Source organism: Rhinopithecus roxellana, chromosome 13 (assembly GCF_007565055.1).
Source record: "Rhinopithecus roxellana isolate Shanxi Qingling chromosome 13, ASM756505v1, whole genome shotgun sequence".
Classification (NCBI taxonomy): Eukaryota; Metazoa; Chordata; class Mammalia; order Primates; family Cercopithecidae; genus Rhinopithecus; species Rhinopithecus roxellana.
Genome location: NC_044561.1, coordinates 24112211 through 24129866, shown reverse-complemented (window position 1 = coordinate 24129866; position 17656 = coordinate 24112211). Strand labels below are relative to the sequence as shown.

The 17656-nt window shown below is 50.2% G+C and overlaps 1 protein-coding gene across 1 annotated transcript; it reads left to right on the top strand.

Moving 5' to 3' along the window:
* The first annotated feature begins 359 nt into the window (after positions 1–359).
* ASPHD2 (aspartate beta-hydroxylase domain containing 2) lies at positions 360–16072 on the top strand. Its single transcript, XM_030915851.1, has 4 exons — positions 360–581; positions 4503–5611; positions 13476–13589; positions 14119–16072. Exons 2-4 carry the CDS (start codon positions 4726–4728, stop codon positions 14226–14228), a joined length of 1110 nt encoding a protein of 369 aa, XP_030771711.1. The 5' UTR covers positions 360–581; positions 4503–4725; the 3' UTR covers positions 14229–16072.
* Positions 16073–17656: the final 1584 nt, after the last annotated feature.

Sequence of the window (17656 nt, the reverse complement as noted above, 5' to 3'; positions counted from 1 at the left end):
AAGAGAATGAAAAGGAGGAAATGGAGACGAGGGCGACTCAGAGAGGAACAGAGAGACAGAGGGAGGGAGAACAGAGAAAGAGCGAAAAACGAAAGAGCGGAGGAAGCGACGCGAGTCTTTCTTAATGAATGACTGCACACTCGTCGCCGCCTGCGCGCACCCTCGGGCTGGGCGGGCGCTGCGTCTCGGGGCGCAGTGCCAGGACCCTCCGGAGCTGCGGCGGGCCCGGCCTTGGGTCGTCTACCGCAGGGCGAGCGCAGGTGCCGGGTGCAGGGGGGTCCCCGGCCCCGCCCCGCTGGCCCCGCCCCTCCGGCGCCCCCTCCCCCGCCGGCCCAGCGCGCGAGGCATTGTGGGAGTTGTGGTCTTCGCGGCCCCGCGGAGCGCAACGCGGCGTCGGCACCGGCGGGGCCACCGGCGCGGCTTGGGCTCGGGCTGGGGCTCCGGCTTGGACTCCAGCGGCGTGGGCTGGGCAGCGGCCGGGCATCAGCTCCGCGGCACCGGGCAGGGGGCGTCCGCGGGTCCGCGCCCTCGGGCGGCGGCGTCTCCTGGGTCCCGGCAGCCGCCCGCGCGCCCGGGCGCAGGTAAGCTTCGTCTCCGGGGGCTGCTGGGGCGGGAGGGCTGCGCGGCCTGGCCGACCCCGGGAGGGGGGTTGGAGGCGGGAGCTGGGCAGCTGCAGGCTCGCGGCCCTCCGTTCCCGGCGCCGCCGCCGCCGCCCCCGCCGAGGATGCTCCGGGACCCGGGCGCCCGCATCCTGGCCCGGCCGAGGCCAGCGCTCGTACGTGCTGAGTGCCGCCGCCTCGGAGCCGGGCATCACCCTCCCTAGACCTCCTGCTTCTCCTCCTCCCTGCCCCATCGTGGTCCCTTCCTCCATTTGCCTCCTCCCCTGTGACCCCTCTTTCCTCACCTCCTGGCCCCCTCCCCCAGACCTCAGCATCACCCACTTCCCATATTTCACGTGGTGACCCTCCTCCCCTGTCCCACGAATTACCAGGCGCCATAAACCTCCTTCCACAATCGTGAGCTGATCGCCCACTTTTCCTAGCAACACTCACCTTTCCATCGTCCCATCCCCCTCCTCTCCAGAACTCCTGGTGGTCACCATCTGTGTTAACCCATCTTCAGCCCTCCCCTCTTCCCCACTCTCCAGGGCAGGTGGGTGCTGAGAAGCTGGCCAAGAGAGGGAAGATCCCCAGGTCTGCACCGGGAAGGGCTGGCCCCAGGGCATATCTCTGGCTCCTGAGTGGAGAGGGTGACATGCATCACACACCTTGCCCAGGGCTGTGCTGCTCACTGGGGGGCTTCCAGGGTGACTTGGTCTCATCCTGAGGGTGAGCAGACACTCTTTGGCATTGGGCAGCCTCTGGGAATGGACATGTGAAGTAGGTTGACCAGGTCAGGCCTGAGACCGGCTTTCCCAGGTGTTCATGGTGTCAGAAGTTGTCTTGGATTGGACTTGCTCTCCAACTGGCCATGGATTTGAACTCAATTCCCCAGAGTCAACTGAGCTGGAAGATCTGGGGTTGCATATTATTAAAGTGCAGAGCTGCGGTGAGATGTCCCCATCCCTGATGAGGACAGAAATAACACAGATGACAGTGAACAAATGCGTGAAGGAAGCTGGGAGCTACTGTGGTCACTGGGCAAGGAGCTGTCAGGGAAGAGAGTCTCTCCCCTCCCCACTGGGGAGATGGGGAGTTGTCACTGGGTAGCTGTGAGGATCAAATGTTTGAAGCTGTGCTTAATAAACTGCCAGTCACTCTACAAATGTAAGTGTTTCTTTTATTGTCACAGTTCAGCTTTGAGCTTGTAAATCCACCTCTGGATGCAGGGGCCTATAGGCATATTTTGACTAAAAGTGACTGACAGTTATGAAAAGTCCTCACTTGAGCTCTCAGTGCTATTTATGATCTCGGAAGGAGGGTCTGAAGCTGGGGTTCAGAATCTTTTACATTCTTTTGCTTACAGCTCGGCCTTGGGGAGGGCTCATGGCTGGCTCTGTACAGAAGGAGGCTTTCCTGAGAAGAGGGTAAGGGCTGGGGTGTCCAGTGGAGAGGTTTCTCCGTCATCCACTGTTTTTTGTGTCTGCATTTTGCTTGACTCAAGTGATTAGCAGGGCTGATGGGAACTCACACTTTACAGTTGCTTGTTAAATTGTCACCATCTCACTCTTAGAACATTTAAGAAAAAAACCTTTCCTCCTGACAAACCCAGTTGAAAAGTTCCAGTTAGGGGTTTAGCTCAGTGGTGGGGGAAATCCTTTTAGTAAAAGTGCTTGGCGTCACATAGATGATCGTTTCACACTGAATTTCAGGAACTCTGGGGTTCTGTTTGGGAGGTGGCTTGCAAACAAAACATCTTTCATCTGGATTTTCTTTCGTTTTCCTAAAGAGGTAATAGCTGCCAGTTTATGGTCTAACAAGGAGAGAAACAGGGGGCTGAAGGGATTTCTTAACCTCTAGTGAGTCGTAGCCTTTTCGTCGTCTCCTCAATCTGAGAAGAAATTGAGAACGTGTGGGAAAGAAAAAACAACAACAATTTAGCTTCTAACCTCCCCACTCTTGTATTTTTCCTAGAAACATAACAAATTTCCATGAATATTCAGCATGTGTGTTTTTGACTTACTAAACATTATAGTCAAGTGATTATTCAACCGAAACTGGGAAGAAGCAAGTAGGCAGTTAATGAGCACCTAAGGCTTCCCTTTCATTTTTAGCTTAGCAAGTCTGGGGACAAAAAATCCGCTTGACACATGTGGCAACAAGAGGATTTACCTTTAACTGTTGGAATTCTGAGTCTTGCGATACCTTTCTCCCATGCCCCACCTTTGGAATGCCGGCTACTTGTTATGGGATGCCACCCATCCTAGCCATCGCCTGCATATATTGGGTGCTCATTATGACTTGATCGTTGTCCATCCGCCATCATTCATCTTCATCCAGTGAAATGAACATGAACCCCATTTCACGGATAAAGAAACTGAGGCGGCTGGGCATGGTGGCTCACACCTGTAATCCCAGCACTTTGGGAGGCCAAGGTGGACAGATCATCTGAGGCTGGGATTTCAAGACCAGCCTGACCAACATGGAGAAACCCCATCTCTACTAAAAATACAAAATTAGCTAGGCGTGGTGGCACACGCCTGCAATCCCAGCTACTCGGGAGGCTGAGGCAGGAGAATTGCTTGAACCCGGGAGGCAGAGGTTGCGGTGAGCCGAGATCGTGCCATTGCACTCCAGCCTGGGCAATAAAAGTGAAGCTCTGTCAAAAAAAAAAAAAAGGAAAGAAAAACTGAGACTTAGGAGAAGTGATCTGCCCAAGGTTGGGATGAATCCTCGCTGGGCCCATCTCTCATTTGGCTCCTCTCTGCTACGACGCTGCAAGAATTTTCAGGCCAAATTTAGTCCCCTGGGAAAAGGGAGGGTACAACTTTTCCATTTTTTAAGCTGCCCTCCCATATTTCTGAGAGAGAAGTGAGAGCGTAGAGTACAAAAGGAATATTCTACGTTGTGCTCCTTGAGTACCAGACTTGTAGAAGCAGAGACCTGGCTGTTCTCATTGTATTAGAAGAAGCAGGATGAACAAAAGGTTTTGGAGAATGCTGGGAAACATGGCTGGGGTTTTAAAGACTTACGCAGCATGATATTCAGGCCCTCTTAGGTTATTAGGACAATGAGGGTTCTGGGCCCTGGCCCTAACCCCCAGCTAGGTAAGTAGCAAAGCATTTCTGGCTGTTTTGGAGATGCTGTCGGCTGTGGGAAACTGAGGCAGAGACCTGGAAGGGCTTTTATTGTCATTCTACCTCCCTTATTTTCCTTTCATGACCCTGTGGGTGAGGCCAGTAGGTAGTCTCCAAGTGGGTAGACAGAAAACACCCTTTGTCTGCCGCAGGCATGACCTCAGAGTGCCCACTTCCTCTTCCAACTTGGTATTAGCCCAGCCTGTCAGAAGGGCAACAGAATGAAATAAGGATGATGAAATGCTTGCAAAGAGAAAGTGAAATGGAGAATATGCAGTTTTTAAGTCCTTTTGCCATTTTTAAGATGCTTTTGAATCCAGGATTCTTTGGAATTAAAGGTACAGCAATTACAGGAGTATACGCATTGATTAAATACCTATGATGAAATAGCGCAGCAAAATGGATAGACATGGGCCTTGAAGTCAGATGGTGTTTGAGTCCCCGCCCTGGTTGTATAACTCTTACGAGTTACGTTACTTCTCTGAGCCTCAGTTTTCTCATCTGTAAAATGGGGATAATAGCACCTCCTATGGCGGGCACAAAGCAGATGGGACCGCTGTAATTATAAGCAGTACTTGACGCAGATGAAATGCTACTGGCCTTTTGGGAAATGGGGGTGGCAGTAGAATGGGGAGGCAATACACAAGATTGCAAAGTGTGACCCGCACCAGCTAGGATCCTACAGAATGATCTAACACTTTACATTTCATTTGAGGACTTTTCCAGGTGTAAAATTTACGCTGATTTTTTTTTTTTTCCATCCCAGGTTTGGTTTTCCTAAACAAATCCTCTCACAGGGACCGACAGCACTTGATAATGTGACAAAAACCAGCCTCTTCCACCCCACTGCAGTGACTTTTGCCAGAAGTGGAGCAGTGGGCACGGCCGACCTTGTCGTTCATCAATGCCGCCCCTGGCAGGATCTGAGGGTTGGTGGCAGCCATGCCTCCCCCTGCCCCAGCCGCTCCTTCCCCCCCACGCTAATCTGCATGGTGTGGGCGCCCTTGGGACCTCCAAGGACTGATTGTCTGACCTTGCTTCACACCCCCAGTAAGGACTCCGCCAAGATGTCGCTCGAGTGGCTGGTGGCCTGGAGCTGGTCGCTGGATGGCCTGAGGGACTGCATCGCCACCGGCATCCAGTCCGTGCGGGACTGCGACACCACCGCTGTCATCACTGTGGCCTGCCTCCTGGTCCTGTTCGTGTGGTACTGTTATCATGTGGGCAGGGAGCAGCCCCGGCCCTACGTCTCCGTCAACTCCCTCATGCAGGCTGCCGATGCCAACGGGCTGCAGAATGGCTATGTGTACTGCCAGTCCCCCGAGTGCGTGCGCTGCACCCACAACGAGGGTCTCAACCAGAAGCTGTACCACAACCTGCAGGAGTACGCTAAGCGCTACTCCTGGTCCGGCATGGGCCGCATCCACAAGGGCATCCGCGAGCAGGGCCGGTACCTCAACAGCCGGCCCTCCATCCAGAAGCCCGAGGTCTTCTTCCTACCCGACCTGCCCACCACGCCCTATTTCTCCCGGGATGCACAGAAACATGACGTGGAAGTGCTGGAACGGAACTTCCAGACCATCCTGTGCGAGTTTGAGACCCTCTACAAAGCTTTCTCAAACTGCAGCCTCCCGCAAGGATGGAAAATGAACAGCACCCCCAGCGGGGAGTGGTTCACCTTTTACTTGGTCAATCAGGGGGTTTGTGTTCCCAGGAACTGTAGGAAGTGTCCACGGACGTACCGCTTGCTCGGGAGCCTTCGGACCTGTATTGGGAACAATGTTTTTGGGAACGCGTGCATCTCTGTGCTGAGCCCTGGGACTGTGATCACGGAGCACTATGGACCCACCAACATCCGCATCCGATGCCATTTAGGTATGTTGCAGGGACGGGGGTCTCCCGGCATGCACATTTGCAAGCTCAGCCTCTCTCACTCATGGGAATCAAAACATCGCGAAAGCTCAAATGGTCAGAATTGTGCCTTTTTGCATTTTTCACTTTTAGCAAAAACTGATGAATTGCATGTAAACAATTTTGACAGCAGAGATTGAGTCAAAAAGAAATCTTGTGATTGGTGCAAACCTAATTTCTGACAGCAGCTCTGTGCAAAGAACTGTCTGCAGTGACAGAAATGTTCTCCATCTTCATTGTCCAAAATGGTAGCCACTAGACACATGTGTCTAACTGAGTGCTTGAAACGTGGCTCCTGTAACTGAGGAACTAAATTTTAATTTAAATAGCAGTGACACATACGGCTAGTGGCTACTATATGGGGACAGTGTCGTTCTAGAGCCAAAGACTTGTTAAAATGATTACCGAGGTTCATAATGATGTCCAGGAGGCTGTGAAAGATACTTAAGCACCTTTGCAGTCATCAAGGATGAAATGATCCTTAATGCTAAGCTTCTTTTACTCTGATTCTGAGAAAATTGGTTGTATGTATACTGTGTGTGTGACTGTGGTTTTGCAAACAAAGGCTGGAGTTAGACGGCCTTTGTTTGCATCTTGGCCCCACCACGAGCTGTGCTATTTTAGGCAAGTCACTTCACCTCTCTGAGCCTCAATTTCATCATTTGGGAAGTGGAGGTAAAAAGATCTTCCCCTAAAGAGTTATTCTGAGGATCAAATCAGATAACGTGTATTGTAAAGTATGTATGCACACAGAGCCTAAAATAGAGCAAGCATTCAATAAAAGTAGGCTTAAAACAACTTGGTCATGGAGATATTAGTTCCACAGAATGCCTTATTCCTGGTGAGTGGCGATAAAAAGCTGGTCTGTGGGATGGTGGCATCACCGGTTAGCATCCCAGACTAGAGTGTGCAGAGAGCCTCAGCAGCGTCCAGCTTTAGAAAGTTCACAACGCTGCCTCAGCTTCAGAAGGGAGGAAGGAAGAGCAGCGGAGGAACCTGGTGCATGGGTTGGAGCAGGAGTTTCATAACCATGTTCTGCAGAGGAGCCTCAGGGTTGCCTGGGAAGGAGCCGGAGCTGGGGGCCCCGAGCCCTCTTCACCCTTACCAGCTCTGCTTCTCCTGCTGTCTGTGTGGGGATTCTGAGTAAGATGTGGTTTGGATGGAGGATGTCACTGCGTTAAAAAAAAAAAAGAACGAAAGAAAGAAAAGAAAGAAATGTAACTAGATTTGAGCAATTGACATGGTAGGAATTTCAAGAGTAAAGGGTGGACTGGGTGGAGGCTCTGGGGGAGTTGGCCTGAATTCCTGGTCAGCGGTCAGCCGTGAGGCTTCGAGAAGGTCACTGAGTCTCTCTCTGCCTCAGTTCTTCCTCTGTAAAATGGGGAGATGTTACTTACTTCACAGGATTGTTGAGAGGATTCAATGAGTGGTATCTTACATGGCCCCTTGGCAGGGCGCCTGGCACGTGACAGCATTTGATGAATGGGAGCTAGTAGCTGTTATCAAGGACTGTGTTGGACCGTGTGAAAAATGATCCATAAGACATGGACCCTACCCCCAGGAAACAGTGGGAAAGGAACAGGCTCTGGAAGCAAACAGATCTGGACTCAGGTCCTGACCTCGCCCGGTTTGCTGAGTGACCTTGGGCAGGGCTCTGAACCTCCTTCAGCCTCTGTTTTCTCCTCTCTAAAACAGAGATCATGATTCCCACTTGCGGGCTGTTTTGAGGAGTGGGAAGTAATATGCGTAAAATGCGTGGCAGGTAGAGGGCAGTGGACAGTAAGCTAATCTAAGTGATAGGATGATAATCCAGGTGATGGTCATTAGCAAAACTGCTGTGCGAGGGGTGTCCTGGGGAGGTGGGTCTGATGCTGGAGGATCCCCACACAGAAATCAGGTGCCACCAGGGTGGAGCGAGGGAGTGGAGTCGTCCCCTGGGACTAGGGGAAGCCGGGTCTAGGCTTGCTGGGGAGGCCAGTAGTATGGGCTGAGGTTGGACAGGTCAGGTGGGAGCAAACCTCAGAGGCCCTTGATGCCAGGCTTGAGAATGGAGGCCGTGGGCAAGGGGGAGTGATGCTCTTCTTTTGAAAGGTTTGCCTTTATGTACTGTTTTAAAACTTCAGAATGACATCGGGGAAGGGCATTTGGGGACTGATGTGGTAGAATTTCAAACAGGTGTGAGTAGGAAGCGATGGTAGCAAGGAAAATCTGGGGTCTGCTTCCTGTAGATTAATGCTTGTTGTTTATCTGTACGATATGCATGCATGAGTGTGTGTGTGTAAAACATGATGCCCACACTGGCTCACACCGTGGCCTGTGGCCTGTCATTTCCTTCTCAGCCCAGCTAGGTACTTGCCAGAAAAAGTAGGCCCTCCATGTTCGGTAGATGGCAGGAAACCTTCTTGGAAGATGTCCCACTGTGGTGTGGCTTGTTGTCCATGGCCAAGGAGAGCTCCCTGGTTGGGTTTTCTCAGCGTTTCCTTCTTTACACTGTCATGCCCACATTAGTATCCACCCAGGAAGGAAACAAAGGTGTGTCGGAGTTACGTGACCTTGTGTGTTGACAGAGAGGGAGTCCAGAGAATGAGGTCAGAAGCAGGATAAGCCTGGTGCGTACCTGGTGGCCACACCTCTGCTGGTTACCTGGCTGAATGAAGGTGGAGGCACCTGCGGTTCCAGAACTGTGCTCTTGAAATGCCCATGCTTTCTCCTCTTCTGCCTTCTGCCTGAGCTGTGACTGATGGAATTGTCCCTGCGAAACACTGAAGCCACTGCTCCTCACTAACACAGCCCATTTGTTCAAGACATATTTGCTGAGCCCTGCTGTGAGCTACTTCTAGAGGTGGCATCACCCAGTCCTGACTTCATATGGGACCACAGGACAGCTTCAGGCCCACCCCCCACTCAGCATCGTACACAATGCTGGGATATTCCAACTGCATTGCCGCAAACTTCCAGAAAACCACCTCTGAAACTCCTCTGAAACTCACCAGGCAGATGTTATCAGGGAGGCAGACACTTCATGAAAATGCATGAGTATGTTCAGCAAATTCTAGCTAAAGAAGCACAATTAGACTCTTGTGTTTCTTTTCTGCATGTCATCAGATTTCTAGGTGGTCTAGCTGGATGGTAACAGTAGATCAACTCATGTTCCCCTTGCCCACCCTGAGTGCCCGGTTGCCGGCCGCCTGAGGAGTGGGGGCCGCCGGTGGACAGAGCCCTTTCTCTAACCTCCTTCCTGCCTCCTTCAGGGCTCGCTAGGGACAGAGCAGCAAACGCTGAGCCGTAGAAGAGCATATGGTACTATCTGAGGCCATGTGTGGGGCCTGTCACTGTCCCCAAGAGCCACTGGAATGATCTGTTTAGGGAAGAATTGAGCTCTTCTGCCAACTAAGCTGTTTGTGGGCAACAGGCAGGCATGGGGGCAGGAGCAGAATGAAGGGGAGGCGGAGAACGAGAAGCAGGGGGGTGTCGAGCCAGCAGGCCAGGCCATTTTTCTATTGCACCATGGCGCGTGGCGATGAATCATTTCGTGGCCCAGAGAAAGGGGAGCTTCTTTCTGAAACCCCGGGGTGGCTGTCCCTGCAGAGAATTGCCCATTCCTAAAGGCCTTCACCACCTGAACCAGTCAGTAGGGGCACACGCAAAAGGAAAACGCAGCCTGTGAGGCCCTCCATCTGGGCGTCTTTACAGCCCTAACTCCTCCAGCTGCTGTTAACCATAGCGGGAAATCATGGCTTCTGTCAGGATGAGCAGTCTCAGCTGATTTAATGAAATGCGCATTGAGAGTTGAAACATATTAGGGTCCTCTTAGAGGGACAGAACTAATAGGATATATATACACACACACACATATAATATATATAATATATACACATATATATACAGATATACACATATATATACAGATATATATACAGATATACACATATATATGTATATGTATATATGTATATATTATGTGTGTGTGTGTATATATGTATCCTATTCTGTCCCTCTAAGAGGACCCTAATATGTTTCAACTCTCAGTGTATATATGTGTGTGTATATATGTATATTATATATGTGTATATATATAAATGGGGATATATAAATATATATAATGTATATTATATATATATGTAAAGGGGAGTTTACTAAGTATTAACTCACACGATCACAAGGTCCCACAATAGGCTGTTTGCAAGCTGAGGAGCAAGGAGAGCCAGTCCGAGTCCCAAAACCAAAGAACTTGGAGTCCGATGTTTGAGGACAGGAAGCTTGAAGCATTGGAGAAAGATATAGGCTGGGAGGCTAGGCCAGTCTCACTTTTTTGTTTTTCTGCCTGCTTTATATTTGCTGGAAGATGATTAGATTGTGCCTACCAGATTAAAGGTGGATCTGCCTTCCCCAGCCCACTGACTCAGATGTTAATCTCTTTTGCCAACACCCACATAGACGCACCCAGGATTAATACTTTGTATCCTTCAATCCGATCAAGTTGACACTCAGTATTAACCATCACACATATTAACTACAAGAAAATCAGTCCAGGCACAGTGGCTCAAGCCTGTAATCCCAGCACTTTGGGAGGCCGAGTCAGGTGGATCTCTTGAGGCCAGAAGTTTGAGACCAGCCTGGCCAGTATGGCGAAACCCCATCTCTACTAAAAATACAAAAATTAGCCGGGCACGGTAGTGCACGCTTGTAATCCCAGCTACTTGGGAAGCCGAGGCAGGAGAATCGCTTGAACCTGAGAGGCAGAGGCTGCAGTGAGCTGAGATCGTGCCTCTGCACTCCAGCATGGGCGACAGAGCGAGACTCCATCTCAAAAAAGAGTAATAATAAAGAAAAATCCACAATCACTTTAATTCTTCTGTTAATAGTATAACAACTAGCATTTATATCGTCATGTCCAGTTTTATAACAGCCTGTTCTTTGGAGCCAGGCTGACTCAGCAAAACTAAATGGTAACTTTTTAGCAGGTCATTTAACTTCTCAGTTACCCCATCTGGAAAGTGGGTGAAGTGATGCCTGTAAAGTGTGTATTTAGCACAAAGCCGAGTAGGAAGACACAGTAGGTCTTCAGTTATTGGTAACAAGGATAAAATCCCATAGCAGCCCTAGAAGGTTCAGTATGCTAATGTCCCCTCTTTACAGATGAGGAGGGTATGGCTCAGAGAGGCTGAGTGACTTGCCCAAAGTCACACAGCACATAAGGGTCACAACCATTCATCTGTCCCCAAGTCCTCTGTCCTTCTCTTTCCTCCATGTGGCCTCTTTATTTGAATTATTACTCTGAACGTACTTCCTGGAACCATTATTTCTGGTTCAAAGAATACATTAAAATACTCTGGCGCTGGAAGGAAAGCTATTTCATTTTTGTGCTAAAGGACATTCAATCAGGGGAATGCCAACTTGCCCAGGGTCATTGTGGTTACAGTGAGTCACTGAAGACAGACGAGACCACCACCCATCCCAGCTCCTCTTCCAGGACTCTGCTTCCCCCTGGGTGGGCCTTCCTCAGAGCTGTTGGGCTGACCAGACCCATTCTGAAATCACCAGACAGCCACGGTGGCCCCTTCTTTTCTGGACATCAAGGTAGTGATGGGGGCCAAGTGTTTCTGCAGACCCTTGCGTTGGAAAGTGTGATTGAGAGTCACACATGGCAGTGTTCCAACCAGACCCCACTGGCCTTTGAAGCATACAGCTTCTTTTTAATTTTTTTTTATTTTTGAGACAGAGTCTCACTGTGTTGCCCAGGCTGGAGTGCAGTGGTGTGATTCGCCCAGGCTGAAGTGCAGTGGTGCAATCTCGGCTCACTGCAGCCTTTGCCTCCTGGGTTCAAGGAATTCTCATGCCTCAGCCTCCCAAGTAGCTGGGATTACAGGCGTCTGCCACCACACCCGGCTCATTTTGGATTATTAGTAGAGAGAGGGTTTCACCATGTTTGAGACCAGAGTGGTCTCGAACTCCTGGCCTCGCGTGATCTGCCCGCCCCTCGGCCTCCCAAAGTGCTGGGATTACAGGTGTGAGCCATCATGCCTGGCCGAGCATACGGCTTCTTACAAATGTTCCGGTCTGTTTCCTCTTGAACCTCAGCCATTACCTTAGAAGTGTCCTCCAGTTTCCCAGAATGAGGGCAGACAAAGAGCATGCCATCCTCCAGCCTCAAAATGGATTAAAAGGCTAGAACCCAAAGAGGAGAACACTGTGTGAGCCTTTGATTCTTTAATCATAACTGAGATAGTCCTAGAGGTGAGACTACAGTAAACACAGTTACTGGGTAAGGCAGGGTTCTAAACCCAACCTCCCTCGATTTCTGGGGGTCCCCTGGTTGGGCTTCAAAGTGTAGTACAAATGTCAGTCTGTGACTTTTATCAAAGGAATCCATGACCCAGAATAGATGAAGCCAACGAAGGAATGAATTTTTGCCAAGAGCACAGTGAGGATCTAGATGGTGGCTTATAAACAACAGAAATGTAGAACTCACAGTTCTGAGGCTGGAAGCCCAAGATCAAGGTGCCAGCAGATTTGGTGTCTGGTGAGGGCCTGCTTCTGGTTCAGAAACAACACCTTCTCACCGTGACTTCACCTGGTGAAAGGAGGTGGCCAGGAGCAGTGGCTCTTGCCTGTAATCCCAACACTTTGGTGGGAGGATAGCTTGAGGCCAGGCGTTCAAGACCAGCCTGGACAACATAGCAAGACCCCATCTTTAAAAAAAAATTTTAATTAATTGGGCATGATGGTGCACACCTATAGTCTCAGCTACTCAAAAGAGTGAGGCTGGAGGATCTCTAGAGCCTAGGAGGTGGAGGCTGCAGTGAACATGGTGGAGCCACTGCATTTTAGCCTGGGCAACAGAACAAGACCTTGTATCTAAAAAAAAAAAAAAAAAAAAAAAAAAAAAAAAAAAAAAAAAGATGTCAGGCTGGGTGCTGTGGCTCATGCCTGTAATTCCAGCACTTTGGGAGGCTGAGGCAAGCAAATCACTTGAAGTCAGGAGTTCGAGACCAGCCTGGCCAACATAGTGAAACCCCATTTCTATTTAAAATACAAAAATTCGGCCGGGTGCAGTAGCTCATGCCTGTAATCCCAGCACTTTGGGAGGCCGAGGCGGGTGGATCACGAGGTCAGGAGTTCAAGACCAACCTGACCAAGATAGTGAAACCCCGACTCTACTAAAACTACAAAAATTAGCCTGGCACAGTGGCAGGTGCCTGTAATCCCAGCTACTCGGGAGGCTGAGGCAGGAGAATCGCTTGAACCCGGGCGGCAGAGGTTCCAGTGAGCCAGGATTGCACCACTGCACTCCAGACAGTTTGAGACTCTGTCTCAAACAAAACAAAACAAAACAAAAAAAAATTAGCCGGGTGAGGTGGTAGGTGCCTGTAAGCTACTCCAGTGCCTCCCAGCTACTCCGAAGGCTGAGGCAGGAGAATCGCTTGAACCCAGGAGACGGAGGTTGCAGTGAGCTGAGATCACACCACTGCACTCCAGCCTGGGCAACAGAGACTCACGTTTCAAAAAAAGATGTGAAAGGAGGTAAAGAAGCTCCCTTGGGCCTGTTTTATAAGGGGGCTACTCCCATTTATTACGCCCCCCACCTTCGTGATCTGATCACTTTCCAAAGGCCCCACCTCCTAACACCATCACCTCAGGGTCAGGTTTCAACATAGGAATTTTGCGGAACACAAGCCTTCAGACCATAGCAAGGGCTCCAGAGCCGGGGAGGCAGGTCAGGTGCTTTAGAAGTCAAAAACTCTCACTAAGGCAAATCACCCCCTGCCTCCTGGCCTTCCCTGAATCTTGCCTGCCTTCACTTTCCTTTCTCTGGTTTTCCTACAAGGTCTGAAAACTCCAAATGGCTGTGAGCTGGTGGTGGGGGGAGAGCCCCAGTGCTGGGCAGAAGGGCGCTGCCTTCTCTTTGATGACTCTTTCCTGCATGCTGCGTTCCATGAAGGTGAGTGGCTGCCTTTCCTGCTTCCTTATTATTTTGTTTTTCAATGAATAGACGTTATTTTTTAGAGAAGTTTTATGTTGCCAAAAAAATCAGGCAGAAAGTACCAGGGAGGCCCCTTCGTATCACCCCGTAACACACACACACGCACAGTATTGATGCGTTGTTATTACCTGAAGGTCATCGTTGACATTAAGGTTCACTCTTGGCGCTGTCCATTCATTCTGTGGGTTTTGACAAATGGATAATGACACAGACCTACCCTGACGGTATCATACAGAAGAGTTTCACTGCCCTAAAAATTCCCACTTAAAGATCCCTCTATCTCCCCATTTCCTTTTGTCCACCCTGCTCAGAAGCCCATGAAGCCAGGTTTCTGTTCTCAGTGAGAGAGGAGGTGGTCCGATCCGAGCCGAGGGACAGGATGGGTCTCTGCCCCAAAGCTGAGCACGTAGGGTCCAGCCCTGCCTGGATCCTGGGTCCTGGCTCCAGGGTGGTTTGAACCTCTCCTGTCACCCCTCCTTCCCCCCAGGTTCAGCAGAGGATGGCCCTCGGGTGGTTTTCATGGTGGATTTGTGGCATCCAAACGTCGCAGCGGCTGAACGGCAGGCCCTTGATTTCATCTTTGCTCCAGGACGATGAGAGCATTTCCTGTGCTGGAGTCGGCAAGAGGGGCCGAGGCGGGTCCGGGCAGACTGTGGTCCGGTCCAGACCCTACCAGTGTTATGATTCCATGCTCAGAAACCTGCCTCAGCGGAAAGCTCTTATTTGGGATTTTATACCGTGTCGGGTCCCTCTTTCCTTTGGTTATTGTAAATGGAAACTTATCAGCTTGGATTTCCTTAGATTTTTTTTTTTCCTTCCAATCATTTGCTTCGGAGATTCCTTTCTGGCCTAACAGCGCATTCCTTTGATTCTGTGACCAGAGACTTAGAGCCCTTGTAAGTCTGTCTTCTGTTGCTACTTGTTTTTTTCAGTGCTCTGAACTAGAGTAACTAAATGGTTATTTGTCTGAATGTAATAATGTAAAACTTCTTGTGGTCATCTTTAAAAAAAAAAACAAAAAAACTAAACTTAAAAACTGCAAACCAGAGAGCTGGAGAACTTGGCCTCTGATGCTGGCACACAGGGGGGCCTTCAGCTGCCCGAGGGCGGAGGGACAGTCTGCAGCTCCCGCACCTGACTGGCTTCATAGCTGGGTGGAGAGGCTGCCACACACGGTCAGGATGGCGCACAGTGTCCAGCCCAGGGATACTGTCACCATCGCTCACCTCACCCTAAACCTTGTCAGGTCCCTGATGGCAAAAGCATTGGGCCGGCAGGACTGGAGGCTACTCTAAACACGGCTTTCCTGCAAAGCTGAAGCTGGTGTCCCCCAGCGCCAAGCTTCGGCTCACACAGATCAGCCACGGAACGTGTGATCCACTTACCTCACTGCCTACAGAAGCCCTACTGCCACACTGGGCCTGGAAAATTCCCAGTTTTAGCTGTTTTGAGTCCACGACGATGAACGTTAAGACCACCAGGTTGGCTGATAGGAGCTGTAGGGGGATAAGACCTTACTCACCCAGCGACATTCGGGGAAAGCCTTTCTCCGGCAAAACTGGAATAATAGATCTGACCAAAGTTTCTGTTTTGCTTTGGAGTTCTGTTGCCTATGGTTTTTTTGTTTTGTTTTTTTTTTTTTTTGTTGTTGTTGTTTTCATTTATTTGTCTGTACATAAATGTTCAAACACTAGACTCGGAGATAGTGGAAGAGTTGGCCCTGTGTCTTTGTCACAGCACAAAGGTGTGCACTGCGTGATGATGGCCCAAGCCAGTGTGTGCTAGTGAGGAGACAGAGAAGACCTACACTCCCAGAGGACCCGTGGCCATCGTGCTGATTTTCTGGTCTCCTGTGAAGAACATGTGGATCTCTTCCTGAAGGAAAAGGTCCCAGGAGACCAGTTTGAAGCACTCAGTCTAGAAATAGCCTGTGTTAGCTGATGTGTGAAAGCATAGCCAGCCAACCACACTAGAGATGCCTTTTCTGAATAATATAGTATGAGCAGTGTCAGATTTATAAAGCCGAGGAGTGATTTGGAATATACAGCTGGTCGCAGGTGCAGGTCCAGTGTTTAGACTCGAATGGAAAACAACAGCTTCTAAGAGGTACAACCATCCAAAGAAAACACAGTAGAAATGCACCACCAGGCAGGTACTAGCAAGTGTGCAAAGAGCACATGTCTACATTTGAGTAAAATGTCTACACAGATATTTGTCAGGCACGAGAATGCAGGAAAAGGCAGACATTTCAAACACACCTGAAGTTTTTTACTCATTAAGTATCTTGTTAAAGAATCACTGAGGTGCATGATTTATACACATCCTGACTACTCTGCTCTGCGTTTACAAAACCAACAGCCCGCGCAGGTACCTAGCTACCTGCATTCATGTGACGTGGTTGAGGAACAGAAGATAAATAAAGGATCTTGCTGAAAACCAGAGTGAAGTGATGAGGTCATCTGTTGTAAAGAAAGACTTAGGCCAGGCTCGGTGGCTCACGCCTGTAATCCTAGCACTTTGGGAAGCTGAGCGGGGAGGATCGCTTGAGCCGAGGAGTTTGAGACCAGCCTGAGTAACATAGTGAGGCACTGAGTAACTGAGTAACATAGTGAGGCATTGTCTCTACCAAATAAAGAAGCTAGCTGAGTGTGGTGGTGCACACCTGTGGTCCAAGCTACTTGAGAGGCTGAGGTGGGAGGATCACTTGAACCTGGGAGGCGGGGGCTGCAGTGAGCCTAGATCGTGCCAGTGCACTCCAGCCAAGAACAAGGACAGAACAAGGCACTGTCCAAAAAAAAAAAAAAAAAAACAAAGACTTGCCAGGCAGAAGAGGGCAAATGACTTTGAGGCTCTTGTGTTTTGAGTCATGTCACAGAGACAGGTGGGTCAACAGAACTGATTGTGGATAGTGAATGAAGCAAAATGTCCCAAAGTAATGGGACTAGCGGGGTGGGGGCAACAAGAGCACATCGAGGGTATGTTAAGGAGCAATAGATGTCAAACTGGGCAAAGAACAAGGACTCTAGCTTCCGAGAAGCTGAGGATTTAGGACTCCGTGCCAGGAGTTTGTACCCTCGGGATCTTGGGCAAGTCCCTTAGCCTCTCGCAGCCTCAGTTTCTCCTCTGTGGGTATGTGCAGTACCTGCCATATAAAGGGCACCCAACAACACTGTTTCCCTTTCTGCCACAGCGGAGTAGAGAAACAGGTGACGAGGAAGGCTGCCAGACGGAAGAGATGGGAAAATACATCGGGACAGCAGTGGGTGTGGCCAGAGAAGCCAGTGGCTACTTTCAATTGCCTGTGTCTGATCACAGGGGAAGAAACATGTCCCTCAGTAGCTACGTTTTTCATGTTTTTCCCTTTAGAAGAGAGGGAGACAGGGGGTCTCCCAGCTAGGAGCCCTAGAAGCAGCCGGGCTGTCGCGTGTTTTCGCCTGCAAGCGGGGTTCCAGCCAGCAGTCCTGGCCGGGCTGCCACAGCGAGCGGAAGGGAAGAGCACCACTCGCCTGGGATTGTGATGTTTCTCACCCTCCCCAAGTATGCATTGCCAACTAGGCAATTGCTAAACTAATTTACATCTTGTAGCTCTGGAGGCTCAAGGTGAGAAAGGGTAGCCAGCCGGCTGCAAACGGGAATCCTGATTTCCACCCGAGACATCCTGGATTGGCCTCAAGCTCCCTCTGTTCCCGTGTACTCGAGGCCAGACCAATTACTATTTGTACAAGGTCACACCCCAGGTCTTCTGATCCCAAACCGTTTCTCCCAGGCACTTGCTCATCAGCCCCTAGAGTCACCCAGATTGTCTGGGTTCTGTCCTTGGTGACAGCGACTGAACTTCTAACATTGAGTGCTCTGTAGCATACTGTAGGGGAGAGGAGTGATCCTGGTGTGCTGGTCCTTGACTGGCTGCACGATGCAGTCACCCGGGAACTTGTGGGAAACCCCAAAGTCCACACCCCACTCCCAAAGCATCTTTTTTCATTGTTCTGAGAGTGGGGTCCAGGCATGGGTCTTTGTTTTAAACT